General features: G+C 51.0%; 2 protein-coding genes across 3 annotated transcripts in view; both read right to left on the bottom strand.

Annotated features, from left to right (window-relative positions):
- The window catches only part of LOC134935912 (dnaJ homolog subfamily C member 18-like), a 29672-nt gene extending 20817 nt beyond the window's left edge, over positions 1-8855 (bottom strand). Inside the window, exon 1 of the mRNA XM_063930764.1 lies at positions 7530-8855. Coding sequence (XP_063786834.1) covers positions 7530-8030 — 501 coding nt within the window. The 5' untranslated portion in view covers positions 8031-8855. The remainder of the gene's footprint in view (positions 1-7529) is intronic.
- Positions 8856-11926: 3071 nt separating this feature from the next.
- Positions 11927-20056, bottom strand: GLTPD2 (glycolipid transfer protein domain containing 2). Of its 2 annotated transcripts, none has more exons than XM_063930765.1 (4): positions 19709-20056; positions 16965-17050; positions 16361-16548; positions 11927-13808 (listed from the first exon to the last, which is right to left on the bottom strand). In XM_063930765.1, exons 1-4 carry the CDS (start codon positions 19878-19880, stop codon positions 13283-13285), a joined length of 972 nt encoding a protein of 323 aa, XP_063786835.1. In that variant the 5' UTR covers positions 19881-20056; the 3' UTR covers positions 11927-13282. The 2 variants fall into 2 exon arrangements, with proteins under 2 accessions (XP_063786835.1, XP_063786836.1); XM_063930766.1 differs by having other exon boundaries at positions 16965-17047.
- Between the last annotated feature and the right edge of the window lie 1804 nt (positions 20057-21860).

The following is a 21860-nucleotide window of genomic DNA, read 5'->3' as shown; positions in this document are numbered from 1 at the left end:
TGCTGTCTTGCCCTGTGCACCTGCTGTCTGGACCTGTGCTGCTGCTGTCTGGTCCTGTGCACCTGCTATCTGGCCCTGTGCTGCTGTTGTCTGGTTCTGTGCTGCTGCTATCTGGCCCTGTGCTGCTGTCTGGCCCTGTGCACTTGCTGTCTGGCTCTGTGCTGCTGCTATCTGGCCCTGTGCTGCTGCTTCTTCTGGTCCTGTGCTGCTGCTGTCTGGCCCTGTGCACCTGCTGTCTGTCCCTGTGCACCTGTCGTCTGGCTCTGTGCTGCTGCTGCTGCTATCTGTCCCTGTGCTGCTGTCTGGCCCTGTGCACATGCTGTCTGGCTCTTTGCTGCTGCTATCTGGCCCTGTGCACTTGCTGTTTGGCTCTGTGCTGCTGCTATCTGGCCCTGTGCTGCTGTCTGGCCCTGTGCACCTGCTGTCTGGCTCTGGGCTACTGCTCTCTGCCCCTGTGCTGCTGTCTGGCCCTGTGCACCTGCTGTCTGGCTCTTTGCTGCTGCTATCTGGCCCTGTGCACTTGCTGTTTGGCTCTGTGCTGCTGCTATCTGGCTCTGTGCTGCTGTCTGGCCCTGTGCTGCTGTCTGGCCCTGTGCACCTGCTGTCTGGCTCTGGGCTGCTGCTATCTGGCCCTGTGCTGCTGTCTGGCCCTGTGCACCTGCTGTCTGGCCCTGTGCTGCTGCTATCTGGCCCTGTTCTGCTGTGTGGCCCTGTGCACTTGCTGTTTGGCTCTGTACTGCTACTATCTGGCCCTGTGCTGCTGTCTGGCCCTGTGCACCTGCTGTCTGGCTCTGGGCTACTGCTATCTGGCCCTGTGCTTCTGTCTGGCCCTGTGCACCTGCTGTCTGGCCCTGTGCTGCTCTCTGCCCCTGTGCACTTGCTATCTGGCCCTGTGCACCTGCTGTCTGGCTCTTTGCTGCTGCTATCTGGCCCTGTGCTGCTGTCTGGCCCTGTGCACCTGCTGTCTGGCCCTGTGCTGCTGCTATCTGGCCCTGTGCTGCTGTGTGGCCCTGTGCACTTGCTGTTTGGCTCTGTACTGCTGCTATCTGGCCCTGTGCTGCTGTCTGGTCCTGTGCACCTGCTGTCTGTCCCTGTGCTGCTGCTGTCTGGCCCTGTGCTGCTGCTACTGCTGTCTGGCCCTGTGCACCTGCTGTCTGGCCCTGTGCTGCTGTCTGGACCTGTGCACCTGCTGTCTGTCCCTGTGCTGCTGCTGTCTGGCCCTGTGCTGCTGCTGTCTGGCCCTGTGCTGCTGCTGTCTGGTTTTGTGCTGCTGCTGTTTGGCCCTGTGCACCTGCTACCTGGCCCTGTGCTGCTTCTGCTGCTGTCTGATCCTGTGCACCCACTGTCTGGCCCTGTGCACCTGCTGCCTGGCCTTGTGCTGCTGTTGCTGTCTGGCCCTGTGCACCTGCTGTCTGGTTTTATGTACCTGCTGTCTGGTCCTGTGCTGCTGTCTTGCCCTGTGCACCTGCTGTCTGGTCCTGTGCTGCTGTCTTTCCTTGTGCACCTGCTGTCTGGCTCTGTGCTGCTGCTGTCTGACCCTGTGCACCTGCTGTCTGGCCCTGTGCTGCTTCTGTCTGACTTTGTACTGCTGCTATCTGGCCTTGTGCTGCTGCTATCTGGCCCTGTTTACCTGCTGTCTGGCTCAGTACTTAAGCTTCTGTCTGGCCCTGTGCTGCTGCTGTCTGGCCCTGTGCCGCTGCTGTCTGGCCCTGTGTACCTGCTGTCTGGTCCTGTGCTGCTGTCTTGCCCTGTGCACCTGCTGTCTGACCCTGTGCACCTGCTGTCTGGACCTGTGCTGCTGCTGTCTGGTCCTGTGCACCTGCTATCTGGCCCTGTGCTGCTGTTGTCTGGTTCTGTGCTGCTGCTATCTGGCCCTGTGCTGCTGTCTGGCCCTGTGCACTTGCTGTCTGGCCCTGTGCTGCTGCTTCTTCTGGTCCTGTGCTGCTGCTGTCTGGCCCTGTGCACCTGCTGTTTGGCCCTGTGCACCTGTCGTCTGGCTCTGTGGTGCTGCTGCTGCTGCTGCTATCTGTCCCTGTGCTGCTGTCTGGCCCTGTGCACTTGCTGTCTGGCTCTGTGCTGCTGCTATCTGGCCCTGTGCTGCTGCTTCTTCTGGTCCTGTGCTGCTGCTGTCTGGCCCTGTGCACCTGCTGTCTGGCCCTGTGCACCTGTCGTCTGGCTCTGTGCTGCTGCTGCTGCTATCTGTCCCTGTGCTGCTGTCTGGCCCTGTGCACCTGCTGTCTGGCTCTGTGCTGCTGCTCTCTGGCCCTGTGCACGTGCTGTCTGGCTCTTTGCTGCTGCTATCTGGCCCTGTGCACTTGCTGTTTGGCTCTGTGCTGCTGCTATCTGGCCCTGTGCTGCTTTCTGGCCCTGTGCACCTGCTGTCTGTCCCTGTGCTGCTGTCTGGCCCTGTGCACCTGCTGTCTGGCTCTTTGCTGCTGCTATCTGGCCCTGTGCTGCTGTCTGGCCCTTTGCACCTGCTGTCTGGCCCTGTGCTGCTGTCTGGACCTGTGCACCTGCTGTCTGTCCCTGTGCTGCTGCTGTCTGGCCCTGTGCTGCTGCTGTCTGGCCCTGTGCTGCTGCTGTCTGGTTTTGTGCTGCTGCTGTTTGGCCCTGTGCACCTGCTACCTGGCCCTGTGCTGCTTCTGCTGCTGTCTGATCCTGTGCACCCACTGTCTGGCCCTGTGCACCTGCTGCCTGGCCTTGTGCTGCTGTTGCTGTCTGGCCCTGTGCACCTGCTGTCTGGTTTTATGTACCTGCTGTCTGGTCCTGTGCTGCTGTCTTGCCCTGTGCACCTGCTGTCTGGTCCTGTGCTGCTGTCTTTCCTTGTGCACCTGCTGTCTGGCTCTGTGCTGCTGCTGTCTGACCCTGTGCACCTGCTGTCTGGCCCTGTGCTGCTTCTGTCTGACCTTGTACTGCTGCTATCTGGCTTTGTGCTGCTGCTATCTGGCCCTGTTTACCTGCTGTCTGGCTCAGTACTTCAGCTTCTGTCTGCTGTCTGGCCCTGTGCTGCTGCTGTCTGGCCCTGTGCCGCTGCTGTCTGGCCCTGTGCACCTGCTGTCTGGTCCTGTGCTGCTGTCTTGCCCTGTGCACCTGCTGTCTGACCCTGTGCACCTGCTGTCTGGACCTGTGCTGCTGCTGTCTGGTCCTGTGCACCTGCTATCTGGCCCTGTGCTGCTGTTGTCTGGTTCTGTGCTGCTGCTATCTGGCCCTGTGCTGCTGTCTGGCCCTGTGCACTTGCTGTCTGGCTCTGTGCTGCTGCTATCTGGCCCTGTGCTGCTGCTGCTGCTTCTGGTCCTGTGCTGCTGCTGTCTGGCCCTGTGCACCTGCTGTCTGGCCCTGTGCACCTGTCGTCTGGCTCTGTGCTGCTGCTGCTGCTGCTGCTATCTGTCCCTGTGCTGCTGTCTGGCCCTGTGCACCTGCTGTCTGGCTCTGTGCTGCTGCTCTTTGGCCCTGTGCACGTGCTGTCTGGCTCTTTGCTGCTGCTATCTGGCCCTGTGCACTTGCTGTTTGGCTCTGTGCTGCTGCTATCTGGCCCTGTGCTGCTGTCTGGCCCTGTGCACCTGCTGTCTGTCCCTGTGCTGCTATCTGGCCCTGTGCACCTGCTGTCTGGCTCTTTGCTGCTGCTATCTGGCCCTGTGCTGCTGTCTTGCCCTGTGCACCTGCTGTCTGACCCTGTGCTGCTGTCTTGCCCTGTGCACCTGCTGTCTGGCCCTGTGCTGCTGTTGTCTGGTTCTGTGCTGCTGCTATCTGCTGCTATCTGGCCCTGTGCTGCTGTCTGGCCCTGTGCACTTGCTGTCTGGCTCTGTGCTGCTGCTATCTGGCCCTGTGCTGCTGCTTCTTCTGGTCCTGTGCTGCTGCTGTCTGGCCCTGTGCACCTGCTGTCTGGCCCTGTGCACCTGTCGTCTGGCTCTGTGCTGCTGCTATCTGTCCCTGTGCTGCTGTCTGGCCCTGTGCACCTGCTGTCTGGCTCTGTGCTGCTGCTCTCTGGCCCTGTGCACGTGCTGTCTGGCTCTTTGCTGCTGCTATCTGGCCCTGTGCACTTGCTGTTTGGCTCTGTGCTGCTGCTATCTGGCCCTGTGCTGCTGTCTGGCCCTGTGCACCTGCTGTCTGTCCCTGTGCTGCTATCTGGCCCTGTGCACCTGCTGTCTGGCTCTTTGCTGCTGCTATCTGGCCCTGTGCTGCTGTCTGGCCCTGTGCACCTGCTGCCTGGCTCTGTGCTGCTGCTATCTGGCCCTGTGCTGCTGTTTGGCCCTGTGCACCTGCTGTCTGGCCCTGTGCACTTGCTGTTTGGCTCTGTGCTGCTGCTATCTGGCCCTGTGCTGTTGTCTGGCCCTGTGCACCTGCTGTCTGGCCCTGTGCTGCTGTCTGGCCCTGTGCACTTGCTGTTTGGCTCTGTACTGCTGCTATCTGGCCCTGTGCTGCTGTCTGGCCATGTGCAACGGCTGTCTGTCCCTGTGCTGCTGCTGTCTGGCCCTGTGCTGCTGCTACTGCTGTCTGGCCCTGTGCTGCTGCTGTCTGGCCCTGTGCTGCTATCTGGCCCTGTGCTGCTATCTGGCCCTGTGCTGCTGTCTGGCCCTGTGCACCTGCTATCTGGCCCTGTGCTGCTGTCTGTCCCTGTGCACCTGCTGTCTGGCTCTGGGCTGCTGCTATCTGGCCCCGTGCTGCTGTCTGGTCCTGTGCACCTGGTGTCTGGACCTGTGCTGCTGCTGTCTGGTCCTGTGCACCTGCTATCTGGCCCTGTGCTGCTGTTGTTTGGTTCTGTGCTGCTGCTATCTGGCCCTGTGCTGCCGTCTGGCCCTGTGCACCTGCTGTCTGGCGCTTTGCTGCTGCTATCTGGCCCTGTGCTGCTGTCTGGCCCTGTGCACTTGCTGTTTGGCTCTGTGCTGCTGCTATCTGGCCCTGTGCTGCTATCTGTCCCTGTGCACCTGCTGCCTGGCTCTGTGCTGCTGCTATCTGGCCCTGTGCTGCTGTCTGGCCCTGTGCACCTGCTGTCTGTCCCTGTGCTGCTGTCTGGCCCTGTGCACTTGCTGTCTGGCTCTGGGCTGCTATCTGGCCCTGTGCTGCTGTGTGGCCCTGTGCACTTGCTGTCTGACTCTGGGCTGCTGCTATCTGGCCCTGTGCTGCTGCTATCTGGCCCTGTGCACCTGCTATCTGGCCCTGTGCTGCTGTCTGGCCCTGTGCTGCTGGCCCTGTGCTGCTATCTGGCCCTGTGCTGCTATCTGGCCCTGTGCTGCTGTCTGGCCCTGTGCTGCTGTCTGGCCCTGTGCACTTGCTGTCTGGCTCTGGGCTGCTGCTATCTGGCCCTGTGCTGCTGCTATCTGGCCCTGTGCACCTGCTATCTGGCCCTGTGCTGCTGTCTGGCCCTGTGCTGCTGTCTGGCCCTGTGCTGCTATCTGGCCCTGTGCTGCTATCTGGCTCTGTGCTGCTGTCTGGCCCTGTGCTGCTGTCTGGCCCTGTGCTGCTATCTGGCTCTGTGCTGCTGTCTGGCCCTGTGCTGCTATCTGGCTCTGTGCTGCTGTCTGGCTCTGTGCTGCTGTCTGGCCCTGTGCTGCTGTCTGGCCCTGTGCACCTGCTGTCTGGCCCTGTGCTGCTGCTATCTGGCCCTGTGCTGCTGCCTGGCCCTGTGCACTTGCTGTCTGGCTCTGGGCTGCTGCTATCTGGCCCTGTGCTGCTGTCTGGCCCTGTGCTGCTGTCTGGCCCTGTGCACCTGCTGTCTGGCCCTGTGCTGCTGCTGTCTGGCCCTGTGCTGCTGCTCAGCTTTCTGTACTCCAGTATTCCTGAGTCCTCTCCATCCTGGCTCTCCCTAATTGTATTCCATATTGTGTAAGTAACGGCATTACTACAACCTGACACACATAAGACAAGGTCAGACTGATCTTATAGTGAAGGCTCAGCAGCAACGTCTGCCCCTCACTTCCTCATGTAGCCCCAGGGGCTGCCCCCCACCCTGGTAATTTGGCAGCTGTACCTTATGTATTCATACTATGATCTAGCAGACATAGGGGGTCATTCCGAGTTGATCGCTCGCTAGCTACTTTTTGCAGCCGTGCAAACGCATAGTCACCGCCCACAGGGGAGTGTATATTAGCTGTGCAAGTGTGCGAACGCATGTGCAGCCGAGCGGTACAAAAGATAGTTTGTGCAGTTTCTGAGTTGCCCAGAACTTACTCAGACGCTGCGATCACTTCAGCCTGTCCGGGGCCGGAACTGACGTCAGACACCCGCCCTGCAAACGCCTGGACACGCCTGCTTTTTTCCAACCACTACCAGGAAACGGTCAGTTGCCACCCACAAACGCCTTCTTCCTGTCACTCTCCTTGCGATCGGCCGTGCGAATGGATTCTTCATACAATCAATCGCTCAGCAACGATCCGCTTTGTACCCGTGCGACGCGCCTGCGCTTTGCGGTGCATACGCATGCGCAGTAGCGACCTGACTGCACATGCGCAGGTCTCCAGGAAACGTGGCGCCCGCCATGTTCTGGAGACTAATCACTACTGCGCTTACATAGCAGCCATTTTGGGGGTGATTTTTGCGGGCCCCCGAAAAGTAAGTAATAAAACATGTGTGCGGTGTGTGCGACGTGGGCCCCCTGCTGGACTCAGGGACCCTCATGCACCGCACACATTGCACCCATTATAGAAACGTCAGTCGCTGTAGGAATCGGGAAGGTACCATTGGGACTCCGCTGTATAAAAGCTGTTGGTCAAGGTCCTGGGGTAGCAGCTGATTTACCGACGGATACTACCGACGGTCAGAATCCCGACAGCCATTGACCGAAGGTCAAAATACCGACATTCATTATACCTACATATTCAACATGCCGACACAGTCAGAATACCCACATTTGAAATGCCGACATATCAAAGTGCCGATATGCATTTTTAAGGACTTTTTGCCCCAAAACAGACTTGTTCATACTTTACCATCCCAGTGCAATGAAACACTGTGTGCGCGCAAAAAAAAACAGAAAAACTCATGGCGGTATTTAGAAATGTCGCTATTCTGACTATGTCGGCATTTTGAACACGTCGGCATACTGAATGTCGGTATTTTGACCATGTCGGTTTTTTGACTGTCGGTCAATAGCTGTCGGTATTGTGTCCGTCGGTAAATCATACTGAACCCAAGGTCCTGTATCATACTAATAATAATAATAATAATAATAATAATAATAATAATATGTATATTGCTGGTTGGTGGGTAGGAAGCTGTGTAGACATGCGGTACAGTATATATCATGAATGAATAGTTATATATATATATATATATATATATATATATATATAAAACAGTGGCAGACACTGTTACTTACCCATGCACGCTCCCCCTGGCATCGCTGCGCCACCTAAACTTCTTTATGTGACTCATATTTTTCCTTCCCAAATGTTCTGGCCCCTGTAGCGTACCCCGTGGCCCCTAAGCTTTGGAGAGATGGGCCTAGGGCCTGCCTTATCACATCATCTATACATAAACCCCCTTCCACCGCCAATCACCCACACTCCCGTTACCTCACCGCCCATATTCACCTTGAAGGCTTCCGTGGCCCCCGGGGAACTGTTCTTGTCAGGGTGGTAGCGCAGCGCCAGTTTCCGATAAGACTTCCGGATCATCTCCTCACTGGAATTCCTCCTGACTCCCAGGATGCTGTAATAATCCTCACTGTCGTCAAAGCCTTGCGTCACTCTCTCCTCTTCTTCTTCCCGCTCCGCCTCCTCTTCATTCTCATCCTCGTCATCTTCTTCTTCTTCTTCTTCTTGCCAAGATGGTCTGCTGCAGTTCCCGCAACCCGCATAATGGTTGTGGTTGGCCCAGTACTCGCTCTCTTCATAGTGGTCATGGGTTGGTTGGAAGTAGGCTCTGTCAGTCTCCAGGTAACCACCCCGAATGGCCTGAATCAGGGCAGCTGCGGCCCGTGTGGGGTAAAGGCTTTGGGCCTGGTAGAGGTAATTCAGCGCATCGCCCGTCCTCCCGCACTCGAGGCGCACCCGCGCTATTTTTATCAGCATCTCGGCCCGCTGGCGCTCCATCGTAGCTGCTGCGGCCTCCGGCAGACCTTATTCGAGGATTTCCAAGGTCTGTCTCAAGATGTTAAAATGGTCTTCCTTGCAAATGTTCTACTTCTTTGTGAGCGGTCTGCCCATGGGGGCTAAATGTTATTAAATGTCAGCTTTTTTTTCTCTTTTCCCCAAAGTAATAAATAATAAATAGAGTTAAGTTAAAATATCCTGCAGCAATCGTCTCTGTTTTAGTTACACATTGGCGCATCCCTTCGCGTGTAAAACAGGCCGGCGACACAGGTCCGCGCAAATGAGCAGAGTGACTTCTCGGGTGCAGATAGAGGTGTTACGCCCTTTTGGTAGCGCTGGCGGGTAAAACCCCATCATAGGGTCTGGCGTGGAATCGACCGGCCCCGGAACCGGAAATCCGAAACAATCGCACGCACAATTTTTTTTTTTTCAACGCACTGCCCAGTGGGGCTCATTAGACGTCTCTCTACAGTGTCCTTGCTGGGTTCTGTCAGTGTCAGCAGATAGATCCAGATGCAGCTGCCTCGATATCTTCTCTCCAGGGATTTGCTGGGTGCTGCATCAAGGGGATTTAAACCTCGAGCAGTCGGAGGATGAGATGCCGCTGCTGCACTAGCCACCTGCACAGTAATGCAAGAATAATGCTCTCCCCGCCGCCCCCCCTTTTGCAGATTAATTAGCCACAGTCCCAGTGCAGGGCATCCTGTGTCACTGGCTGCTTTCCATCTGCCAACCCCCATCAGCCTCCTGCTCTATAAAAAGCCATACGAGAGGCCGGACAATAGTACTACTGACAGCGGCAGCTGAACCCCCGGCCCACGCTGCTTCCTTCCTGGCCTGAAGCATGCTGGGAAACGTAGTTTTCCGAATCAGTAGGCAGCCAGATGCTCTCAGGGTCTGGTCACTGCATGTAGGCTTGCCATATAATCGTCCCTTTAATCCAGGGTCCTCAGTTCCAACCTGCATTTCACCTGGTTTTAATCAGCCACAGAACCCGTGTAATGCATGCTGTTATTTCTCATACAGGGGGTGCTGTATCGAGCCTCGGAGAGGGATAACGTAGCGGCCGGTCAGCTGCCATTATTCCACGGCTGTGCTAGAGGAATCTCCCCCGCAATCACCTATGGTAATTTCTGAGGACCCCCACCGCCCGGGTAGGGGGCGTCTTCATAGAAATAGAATAAAGGCTACACGGTGAGTTTAACAACAAATGTGTTGAGGAGTTGTGTAGTAGTAATACATGGCTTGATTCAGAGGCGTACATAAACGTGCTGAGCAGGGATGACCATCGGTAAATTAAACCATCGATGGTCCTCCATTGTATGGTTTGGTGATGGTCACTAACAGGTTTACCATCGATGGCAAGCATCGATAGTGAGTGTACCGATGGCCATCCCTAAGGCAGGAGCTGGCAGTGTCGGCAGCCCAGTGTCTCCAGGAATGATAAAAACGAGGCCTGCCGCGATGCCACGCCCTTCAAATTAGGCCACGTCCCCCATTCCAGCCGTGCGCATCACAGGCATTGGCTGGGGGTGGGGGCTTTTCAACACTTAGTTCGTCACTGACCCCAGTAACACCACGGACACGAGGGCTGACCCAAAGGTGGACGCAGCGCCCCCCCCCCCCCCGCAGCAGCGCTTGTTGGCGGTCGCCCGTTTGCCACTTTGTGCAGATGCCGCTGCAATTCAAGGCCTGAAACGGCCTCTTTCTGCGCAGTGTGTCATTTACTGACCTCTACTCTTCTCTTACTGACAGGAAAATTCTGCTTCTGTGTCACTTATTCAGTATACAGTACGAGTAGATAGTCAGCAGTCCTGAGGTACTTTAGTATGGTGTGGGTCATTAGGTTGACCCTGTCTAGTTCGACCGCCGAAGTTTGACAGTAAGTAGGTTGACACTGTCTGAAAGTCGACACATTACACAAAAGTTGACACCGTTTTTATGGGGGGGGGGTCCTTGACCCGGATTTCCATCTGGGACCACCGACTATTGTAACGCAAGGTTTATAAACAACTTGAAAGAGGTTCTGAACCCCCCAAAAAAACTGTGTGGACCTTTTGTGTGTCGACCTAGCCATGTGTCGACCTTCAGTCAGTGAGGAGCGTCGCTTTATCTTCCTGGCCGGCTGTAATGTGTGTCATTGAGGAGAAACACGCTGAGCACTGGGAAATGTGAGAGCAGCTGCAGTAATTGAACGGTTTGCTAGCTAAGCACATAACACAACAAGCTGACAGTCTGCACATGAGAGGGAATACGTTGTAGTTGAGCGCGTGTTCTGTATTCCCCCGGGGCTGCGCGATCTTCAGCAGACGCACAATACGCACAGCAGTTGCAGCCAGCAGCCCCTCTCTAGTGAGCTACTGTAGGGGGGTCATTCACACCGGATCGCACGCTAGGTTTTTTCGCTGCGCTGCGATCAGGTTCTGAATTAGTCCCTAGGACGGGTGATGTCTCGGCGCTGTCTCCAGCTCCGAATTCTTATAGAGCAGATACTAGTTCATCCGGCATGAGGCTCCCTCCGTTGTGTGTGGGTAAGGGTGCAAATTGGGGATTGTACGGCTCGTAATGCGCAGGTGCGAGGCCTAACTGCAAAAAAAATCCTGTTTTTATTTTGATCGCTTAGCGTACACGGGCTGATTGACAGGAAGCGGACGTTTTGGGTGGGGGGGGGGTAACTGCCCGTTTTCTGGGCGTGTCAGGAAAAACGCAGGCGTTCCCAAGCGTTTTCAGGGCGGGTGGGTGACGTCAGATCAGCCTGTGTGTATCGCGCTGTAGGAGTAGGTCCTGGGCTATGCACAGACTGGAAACATCATTTGATGGGGAGTGAGTTGCAAACGTATTTGCGGCTGGCCGGCGCTGCAGCTGAAACGCCTACAGCCAATATGAAATGGGCTGTGTAATGAGTAAGGGTTAAATCCGATGCTTCTGTTCTTCATCACACACCACTGACCTGTCTGACAAACCTCTGTGTGGTTCTAATACTAGCGGATGGCTCTGGACTTAAAGAAGACAGATAGGCAGTAAGATGTTAACTTGGTAAAATATATATTTCCTACTAGTAAAGCCAGATGATATTGGATGCAAAGGAATGACACAGAATGAAAGCAGATAGGAGAACAGGTTAGTATAACATGCAGCCTTTCCCAATAGTACAAAGAGGGGGCGCTGGACTCAAGGGGTTCCTATTAAAGTGGCAAAATGCAGGTATTTATAGTACCCCATACCCTCCTCCTTAATATGTGGCACATCAGGCAGGGGGAAAGCAAGGACTGTTGTAGCCTCCCCTGACTCCTGTTATCATGGGAGTGCGGTTATCGCCCTGATTGCCCACCCTCCGGATCCGCCCCTGGGGAGTTTGGAGCAGCAACGGCATGTGACTTTGTCCAGCTAAGGCCAACTCCTTCTCAATTAAAAAAGAAGCAGTAGTAAACTTTGTTTTTAACAGTCCAGAGAGAGTGGATTTCTGTTTGGTTTTTTTACAGTGAAATGTAAAATATAAATAAAGTGGAAAAGTACCAGCCAATCAGCTCCTAACTTGTAATTTTTCAAACACAGCCTGTAATATGACGGAGAGGAGCTGATTGGTTGGTATTTTATCTCTCCCACTTGTATCTGTTTGTCCCCCCTTCTTCCTTTAAGTACAGCACAGTTTTGCCAAAAAAGGTGCAAATTTGCTCCTTGCAGTGAAAATCCTTGCAATGTTTCTTAGTACATACCTGTGCCAAACACTCTTTTTTTTTTTTTTGCAAGTGAAGCTGACAAAACAGCCCAGAGGTCAAGAACAAGAGGCCATCACCTGTTAAAAATTGCTTCATCCCAAAAACTCAGCGCTGACATCAGCAAACGACGCGTGTACACATACTAGAAGTCAGTTGGCGGGAAAAAATAACTAAATATTGTAAGACCATTTTCTACTGTTTATTGTATTAAAATGCATCATGGTGTGTACGGATGAAGCTGCACGTATAAGGTAATTGGGTGCTGCCCCCTAAAATTTACATGTTCGCTAACGTGGCCCCAGGGGGCACTTGCGTATGACGGGACTGCTTTACAGCATTGCTGCTTACGGCCTTAATGCCCATTTGTTGCAGCCCCAGGAAGCAGGACAGACAAGGCTACCTACAGTAGGACAGAGACAATACTGCAGTGTTTCCGTCCCCCGGCCCAGCCCACCCGTTATCTGGCCCACACTGTGTCTTTGGGCTGGAAGCAAAGCTGGATGAACGAGGAAACAATATATAGCAGAGATGGAGCCTTGGGGGAAACACATTTCAGCAAAACTAAGCTAATATATTGCACTGGTGAATTATAATTAGAGATGTTTTACACAAAATGAAAATAATGGGGATTATTTATAAAATTGTTGCAGAGAATACTGCAATAAGCCACTGTAACTCATGGCAACAGATATTTCCATTGTCATTATACAGTATATCCATATGGCGGTATATGTTGTATTTATTGGCTCAAGACAAAAGGAAACCGGTTTCTCATTTCATAATGACTGTAGGGTGCACAAGGATGACAATTGGGAGTATAAATTCCTGCAAAGAAAATACGTTATGATGTCATCGTTTGGAATTGGTAAGTTTTGAGGTCATCGCTTCAGGGTCAGGACAACATGAGCCGTAATGGACCCCTTAGTGTTAATTTTTAGGCCTACTGAGACTTGCTTGGCCTTTACCCGATCACAGAACTTCACAGGAGCTTCTGTGATCCCAGGAAGTTACAGTAGGAAGAGCGTTATAACATCTGACAATCACTTTTGTACATTATAGCATACCTCCCTACTTTTGTACTGAAACAGGACCCACACCCAATTTTTATCATGGTGGGGGCATGCCTAGTGCTCCGTGCGTTGCTGGACATGCCCCCACTCCCTCTCTGTTGTGAATAGATTCTGCACGCATGCAGTTGAGAGGGGGCCTCCCAACCTTCCCTTCCCTAGTTGTGGGTCGCTGTGGTCCGCGGGTGAGACTGTCCCACCAAAATCAGGATGGTTGGGAGGTATGGAGTGAGACATTTCCACAGCCAGCCATAGCACGTCGTACCCATTACACAGATAAACCAAAAACACTTGGAGCTTGAGAATAGTCCATCGTAGTGCAAAATTATCCATTGCCCTTACTGCTTTGTTGCATTCATACAGGGCAATTTCTACATTGCTTAGAGGAACGGGACGTATGTGAACCACCTATCTCCATTCCTCATTACTGTTCTGCTAACAAGTATCTCTCCTCCAAAACCCACGCTCATGGAAGGTCCAACATATCATTCGCACTGTAGAATTCTTGTGTAATGTTGTAGACTTTGACTAAGACTTCTGTGGTGGTCAAGAGGACAACTTTAGCTTCTTCGTGTTCTTGGACGCACACCACCTTGTACATCTCCTCCAGAGTAGGCATGGCCAGGAAAGCCACCTCAGCCACTTGCCGGATGAACCAGCTATGGTGGTGAGCCAGGGTCTTGTGGTAGGCCTCAGCACAAATTTCGGAGGTCTTGCCTCGTTCAGAACTGGTGCCAACCTTGTAGAGGAAAACTTCCAACCACTTGAGGGCCCGGTGCATGCGTAGCAGGGTACGGCAGCCGGAGGGAACCTGGTTGGATGGCAGCTCCTTGAAGTTCACCACACTGTTGTCCAGTTCGTGTTTTATCATGGACCTGATCGTTCTGTAGCTCTTCCCATTCTTGCCATTTAGATACCCTTGAAGGATGTCAATTTTGGAGAGGGTCTCTTGTGATATGAAAGTAAACACAGTACCCATTGAGTCCATGAACCTGTAGGGAAGTGAGATGGAGTATTAGTCCAGCGTCTCCATATTATTCTACTTAAATTACTACTGGGAGGAGGGGAGTGAGTACTAATTACCAGGTCCAGGGCCTGTCGGAGGGGCTCGGCCACATGCTGACGGGGGCAGATATTCCCCTTTGCAGTGCACGATGCCACTTCTTGATGGCCCACATAGTATTATTGTTTATTTTCCTGGTAGGGGCATGGCTATGCCTTCTGATTTAGCCACACCCCCTTCAATATGCAACCAAAAAATAGGACGGCACCCAAGCGCTGTTGTTATACGTATGTACGAATCTCTTTCTGTCAGACTTCAACAATGTCAATCCTCAGGGAAGAGAAAAGAATATATTCATACCTTAAATATATTCGTATATATATCTATTCGCATTGACTGTCCCCAACTGACCTTTGGGCAATGCCCTATGTGCACATCAAGGTTTCTTTAAAATCTTCAGAATTCATAACATTAAAAATGGTCTTCTTCTTAACTTATTGGTATATGGCTTACCTTTGGTAAATGCCCTATATGCATCAAAAGGTATCTTTCTTGCACTCCTTCCCCAAAACAGGACTGGAAACGGTCCAGCTATTCTCTTTTCAGGATTAATGTAGCACACCAACGAGAAAGTCCATGCAAAGTTGGGTATAAACCAATTTATTTACATAAAAATATAAAAAATATATAAAATATTTCCACTATACCACAGGCCACAAAAACCAGAAATAATCTATGTTGGCAGGGTCTACTACACCACACACCCCTCAGATGGAAAAAAAAAAAGGGGGGGGGGGAGAAATATGAATGGTACAGATGGAGAAAAAGGTTCTATATCCAAAAAATGGCATACAAGTCCTTTACCAATTTCTCCCGGTGAGTGACTCTGTCTGACTTATGGAAAGGTAAAATTTGGCACTTTCCATAGGTCAGACAGAGTCACTCACCGGGAGAAATTGGTAAAGGACTTGTATGCCATTTTTTGGATATAGAACCTTTTTCTCCATCTGTACCATTCATATTTCTCCCCCCCCCCCCCACTTTTTCCATCTGAGGGGTGTGTGGTGTAGTAGACCCTGCCAACATAGATTATTTCTGGTTTTTGTGGCCTGTGGTATAGTGGAAATATTTTATATATTTTTTTATGTAAATAAATTGGTTTATACCCAACTTTGCATGGACTTTCTTGTTGGTGTGCTCCATTAATCCTGAAAAGAGAATAGCTGGACCGTTTCCAGTCCTGTTTTGGGGAAGGAGTGCAAGAAAGATACCTTTTGATGCATATAGGGCATTTACCAAAGGTAAGCCATATACCAATAAGTTAAGAAGAAGACCATTTTTAATGTTATGAATTCTGAAGATTTTAAAGAAACCTTGATGTGTACATAGGGCATTGCCCAAAGGTCAGTTGGGGACAGTCAATGCGAATAGATATATATACGAATATATTTAATGTATGAATATATTCTTTTCTCTTCCCTGAGGATTGACATTGTTGAAGTCTGACAGAAAGAGATTCGTACATACGTATAACAACAGCGCTTGGGAGCCGTCCTATTTTTTGGTTGCATATTGTGTCAAGGAGTGGTGCTCTTTGGGAGCGGTATTCCGAGTTGCAGTTGTTTTTGGCGCAAGTTATTTTTATCCTTTTGTTGTATTACTCCCCCTTCAATACCCAGGCCCTGTGGCTCTCATTGACCCTGCCGAGTTAGTATCACTTCGCCACCTAGCCGAGATTTATTGATAAATTGTTTTGATTACAGATTTTGACATTTGTTAATAAATAGGCCCCCATTGCCTTTTGGTCACTGTAACACCATCACTGGGGTCACTACAATGTGGCATAATGTAAACTGTGGTCACTACAGTGTGGGATAATGTGAGCTGGGGGCACTACAATGTGGTATAATGTGAACAGGGGGCACTACAATGTGGCATAATGTAAACAGGGGGCACTACAATGTGGCATGATGTGAACGGGGCACTACAATGTGGCATATTGTGAACAGGGAGCACTGCATTGTGGTGAAAATGTGAAAAGGGGCACTGCAATAAGGCATAATGTGAACAGGGGGCACTAGAAAGTGGCATAATGTGAACTGGGTCACTACAATGTGACAATGTGAACAAGGGGTATTAAATTGTGGCATATTGTGACCATGGGGCGTTACAGTGTGGCATAATGTGAACAGGGTACACTACATTGTGCATAATGTAAACTGGGGCACTACAGTGTGGCATAATGTGAACAGGGGGCATTACAATGTGGCATATTGTGAACATGGGGTGCTGCAGTGTGGCATAATGTGAACAGGGGTCACCACAGTGTAACACAATATGAATTGGGGGTGTAAAATTAGCCAGGTCACTATTACGGGTATAAAATTAACCAGGGTATTAATATGAACCATGGACAAACTTTATAGAGAGAGGTGCCCCCCTAGAAGTATTGGGATAGGGCCCATTAAAAATGTTGCTATTGGGCCTCTAATGTCTAGTAATGCCCCTCTCTGTGTGACCCTGCAGGGGGAGTAGACTCACTTTATCAGCTCCCTCCACCCATGCAGGTAATGCTCCAGTAAGATCTCTTGCTCGTCCGTCACACAGTTGTGAAACGACTGCAGCATTTTTCCAATCTGGAAATTCTTCCCCTTGCAGTTCCTCATGGAGTTCTCTATCACCCGGATGTAGGTGGCTTCTTCCTTCATGGACCCGACACCCTCCACCTGCTGTAAAAGGACAATATTTGGGATTATGGTATCGCGATCACTGTTCATAAAATAAATAGCTATGGGTTGTGCAGCGTATGCCCTATAACTGCAGCCTAGGGTAGATAGATCATCGGTATGCCCTTCATCGATGGTCTTGGTGATGGTGGCACAAGCCATTGATTGTATATAACTATTCTATGCGGTATCATCGGTTTTACCATCAGTGTTTTTTGCAAATGCGCACAAGCGGCAGCTTCTGTGCAAGATCCGGAGGCGGGGCTGGGGTGTGAATGACAGCTCTGTCTGTCAAGGTGGCGGGCCATCCCATCCCCAGCACAGGAAAACGTACTAGGCATCGGTCACCCTCCCTTGTTCTAAGGCGCTATGAATTGTAAAACGCATGATGGCCACGGACACAGAGGTAATAGACTTACTTTCAGTTCATGCTTAGCGATGACGTCGTTCTGGATCTCCGCGCACCGCTTGCCGTCTATGATGCAGTCGTGTAGGTCGGCATCTGCTGTGGGTGACAGGAAAAGATCACACATGAGCCGCCTCACCCACACGTAACGTTGTGTAGATGCAGTGGGTTTATGTGCTGCTTTCAGTTCCCGCATCTCATTTTGTTTTCGTTACAAAGGCAAATTTACATAATTGGTTCTAGGGGCGGCCATTTTGTGCTGGGTGGGTTAGCATGGAAAGACTGTGGTGGCCATTATTCAAGCCCCATACGTTTGTCCTGATAAGTATAGTTTTGGGCGGGTTTTTTACCTCTCAATACTTCAAGTGGCGAAAAAATCTAGAGACAGCGCTTCTGTCCCACTGTGATCCATCATTCATGACTGGATGTTATTTGAAGAAAAAAATTATATGGGTGGTTCCCCCCTGGAGGGATATGTATCAAGCCTTGGAGAGAGATAAAGTAGATGGAGATAAAGTATCAGCCAATCAGCTCCTAACTGCCATGTTACAGGATGTAATTGAAAAATGACAGGAGCTGATTGGATGGTACTTTATCTACTTTATCTCTCTCCAAGGCTTGATATAATTCCTCCTTAGGGGTCTATTTACTAAGCCTTGGAGAGAGATAAAGCGGAGAGAGAGAAAGGGGTCTATTCATGAAGCAGTGAAAAGTGTGGAGAAGTTGCCCATGACAACCAATCAGCATTGAAGTAACATTCATAATTTGCATACTATACAATTGTACGGAGCAGATGATTGGTTGCCACGGCAACTTCTCCACAGGCTCACTTCTCCACTCTTTTCACTGCTTCATGAATAGACCACAAAGTACCAACCAGTCTGCTCCTGTCATTTTTCAAGCAGAGCCTGTAACATGACAGTTAGGAGCTGATTGGTTGGTACTTTATCTCTCTCTGTGTATCAAGCACCAAAAAGAGTGGAGAAGTTGCCCACAGTAACCAATCAGCATCCACCTATTATTTTATAGGGTGTGCTTCATAAATTCTACCTCAAAGCCAATTGGTTGCCATGGGCAACATCTCCACTTGTCTACTTTTTTATCTGCTTGATACTTCAGTCCCATTATAACTGGCAGCAAATATGGCTGTGCATCAGGGTTGGCTCTGCACATTACTCTCAGCATCAGATATGGCTCTGCACATTGGTCTCAGCATCAGGTATGGCTCTGCACATTACTCTCAGTATCAGATATGGTTCTGCATCAAGTACGGCTCTGCACATTACTCTCAGTATCAGATATGGCTCTGCATGTTAGTCTCAGCATCAGGTATTGCTCTGCAGATTAGTCTTGGCACTAGGCTCGGTTCTGCACATTACTTACAGCATCAGGTATGGCTCTGCACATTACTTTCAGCAACAGGTATGGCTCTGCACTTTACTCTCAGTATCAGATATGGCTCTGCACATTACTCTCAGTACCAGATACGGCTCTGCACATTACTCTCAGCATCAGATATGGCTCTGCACATTACTCTCAGTATCAGATATGGCTCTGCACATTACTCTCAGTATCAGATATGGCTCTGCACATTGGTCTCAGCATCAGCTATGGCTCTGTATCAGGTACGGCTCTGCACATTACTCTCAGTATGAGATATGGCTCTGCAAATTACTCTCAGTATGAGATATGGCTCTGCACATTACTCTCAGTATCAGATATGGCTCTGCATCAAGTACGGCTCTGCACATTACTCTCAGTATCAGATATGGCTCTGCATGTTAGTCTCAGCATCAGGTATTGCTCTGCAGATTAGTCTTGGCACTAGGTTTGGTTCTGCATATTAGTTTTGGCATAAGGGTTGGCTGTGCATGATAGACGTGGCGCTGCGTATGTCTGTCTGTCTCTGCAGTGTGTTATTGCACCTGGAAGCTGCTCTGCATGTGTGTGCGTTATCTCCTGCTCAGTGAGGCTCTGGTGATTACAGCACTAGTTGTGCAATCACACTCGGTGTGCAGAGAAGTAGACAGGGCTTAATGTTGTGATTCGGGTCAGAGCGTACAGCGCCGTTCTGAGTGTCCGGGAGACCCCCCCCTTCATCAGGAAGCGTGAGCTAACCACACATCTCATTAATCACCATCACACCTCATGGCTTCACTCTCACACCCCTGGTTACCTCCCCGGCTCATTTTCGGTACACCTACCTGGCGAAGGTGTACCGTCACATACCTTTAAGCAGTATTTTAGCCAAAATTGGGACAAAATACCCAAACAACCCCAAACCCACCTTAATCCCCCCAACCACCCACAACGCGCTGTCCTATGACCCCCACCCTTTGGGGGTCCCGCAATTAGGACAGTCTGACTAGTCAATGGTTCGAGGCCAGCAAGTTCACCACTAGTGTGTATATACCTCCATTAAATGATCGCTAACTGTAAACATAAAGTTATGAAGCCGACACGGTCACAATGCAATAAGTCACATTACAACCACGCCGGCAAAACGCGTCAACATTTTAACTGTCGACAGAACTAATGTCAACAATTCCTATACACCCCTCCAGTCTTTCATTGCAAATATTTCCGTATAATCCACTTATTCCACGACCTGTGAATGTCCGGCCGGTGTGGAACTAGAAGTCGCAGCATGCCCTGCCAACCGCAGCCCGGCTTAGGCCGCCACGTTTGGGACTAGGTTCGTCTAACACAGATAGCCGTGCAAGTCCGCCGTTCCTGGTCTCTGATCTGGTTACTTACGGAGCTTGGTGGAGCTGAAGTACAGGAAGAGGAAGATGAGTGCCAGCGGCAGGAGGAAACGCATGATTCTGGGGTACGTCAGCTTCAGCAGAGCCCTTCGTGGCATGCCTAGCTCAGCAGCTGTGCTCTCCTCGCCATGCCGAGACGTCTGACTGTCCTGATACTGTGACATTCTCTCCTCTTACACACTGCCGCTCAGGCTGATAAGGTGCAACCTTTGCCCCCCTGATCAATGAGGGACAGATACAGCACGCCAGTCAGGGGACACATAACCGTCATCGCTTTATTCAGTGCAGGTCATCACTCGGAACGAAAGCCTTTGGCTCTTGTCACCGGGTTCGGCAGCAACAAGTACCGGTCTCGTTCCGTATAGATTGTAAGCTCTTCGGCGCAGGAAGGTTCGGTCTCTTGCATTAATATTTTTTTTCTTTTCAGTAAAAATTCTATCAATAAACATCAAAAATAGCGTTAGCCTGTCAGATTTCACATGAAATACTTTAATATGGGCCTAGAAAGTCGCAAAAAATCCGGTCATTAAACAGACTTTATTACGCTTTTCCATGATAAAAGCATTATCATCACTTCCAGGAATACCCCTAACTGACTCGTGTATTGAAAACTGCATTTCATCAATAAACATTATGAACCTGTAAATTAAAATATTAACCTATCAAATGATACCTATCTGCAAGGGTTTCAGTAGGAAAAGCCAGCGCACCGGACCCTGGCGTTTGAAATACCGTCATTGGGATCCCAACCGCAAGAATGCCGGCAGGGGGGAGTAAGGGGTGTTGTACCCCATCCCGTACCCCTCCCTACCCACAGCCTAACCTCCCCCCTTACTGCCTAACCTTTCCCACCCCCTCTGCAACCTAACCTTCGGAGGGGGGTGCCTAACCGCCCCTCCCCGCACCCAAACCCTCCCACGGTGCAGCCTAACCCTAACTTATCCCGCGTTCTCTTTGGGAAATGGTATTAAAGCACAAATCCCCCATAGATTTTAAATGATGGGGCAGATTTAACAACAAGTGATATTCTTGTTATCACTCTCTGCGAATGATTAAAGGTGCGCCAGCCAATCAGCCCTTAACTATCATGTGACAGGAGCTGATTGGCTGGAGCACTATTTAACAATCGTAACGAGTGGTAACAAGAATATCACTTTCTGTTGAATCTGCCCCATGGTGCCTTTTAATGAAGGAGATGGCACGTGCACAGTCTCTGTGCGGCCCCACCTCTCTCGCCGGTGCACATGTGCAGAACCCACGCTGAGCCTGGTGATTTCTCTGCTGCGCATGTTGTTACACTGGTCATTGCGTCGGCAGAGAGGTAAGTATAGGTTATGGGTGCAGTATGGCATGGACCCAGAGGTCCGTGTGCACCGCACACCCTCCAGCCATAACAGATGCACAGTGCTGCCATCAGGGGGGGACTGAAGGGACTGGAGTCCTGGGCCCAGAGAGAGAGAAGAGGCCGGTGCCTGGCGGAACAGGTGGCACCAGGGCCCACCGCAATGCCTCTGCCCATCACCCACTACCTCACCCTGTCAGCCTCTGCCTATCACCCACTCCACTTTTTTTAGGGCGGGAGGAGGGGGCTGCCTAATCCGTCTGTGCCGGACCCCACAATTTCTGATGGCAGTCCTGGATACACTCATGTTTTTAGCATGCATCTTGTCATTTCTGCTGTTCTACTACATATTCTCTAATTTCACAAATATATCTGGAGGGAGAACAAGTATGGTTGCCAGACACAGTCTCACAGATTCCCAACTATTCAGCAGTAGAGGAAGGAAGTGGGTTGTCATGGAGAGAACAGCCTCTCTGCTCACTACACCCTGTGTCATGTGACTGTGGTTGCCACGGTAACCACAGTTCGATGGAAAATCTGCAGAATTATCAGTTAACAATCATTATCATCAGTCTGAAGCAGCAAACCAAGGAAAAATGGTATGAAAATGCACTTTGCATGTGACACTGCTTTGAAAGGCCCTATGCTGCCCCCTATTTATATCAAATAGTGGTCACTGACTCCTGCTACTTTATATTCACATCTCTAGCTTCTGTAGCGCTGCATGTAATTCGGTCTGTCAGTCAGGGTTAGGGGTTACTCAGGGGAACAGAATTAATTCTGGAAAATCTGGGAAAACAGA

Source organism: Pseudophryne corroboree, chromosome 6, assembly GCF_028390025.1.
Source record: "Pseudophryne corroboree isolate aPseCor3 chromosome 6, aPseCor3.hap2, whole genome shotgun sequence".
Taxonomy (NCBI): Eukaryota; Metazoa; Chordata; class Amphibia; order Anura; family Myobatrachidae; genus Pseudophryne; species Pseudophryne corroboree.
The sequence above is the reverse complement of the archived record's forward strand: the minus strand, read 5'-3'. Positions and strand labels throughout refer to the sequence as shown.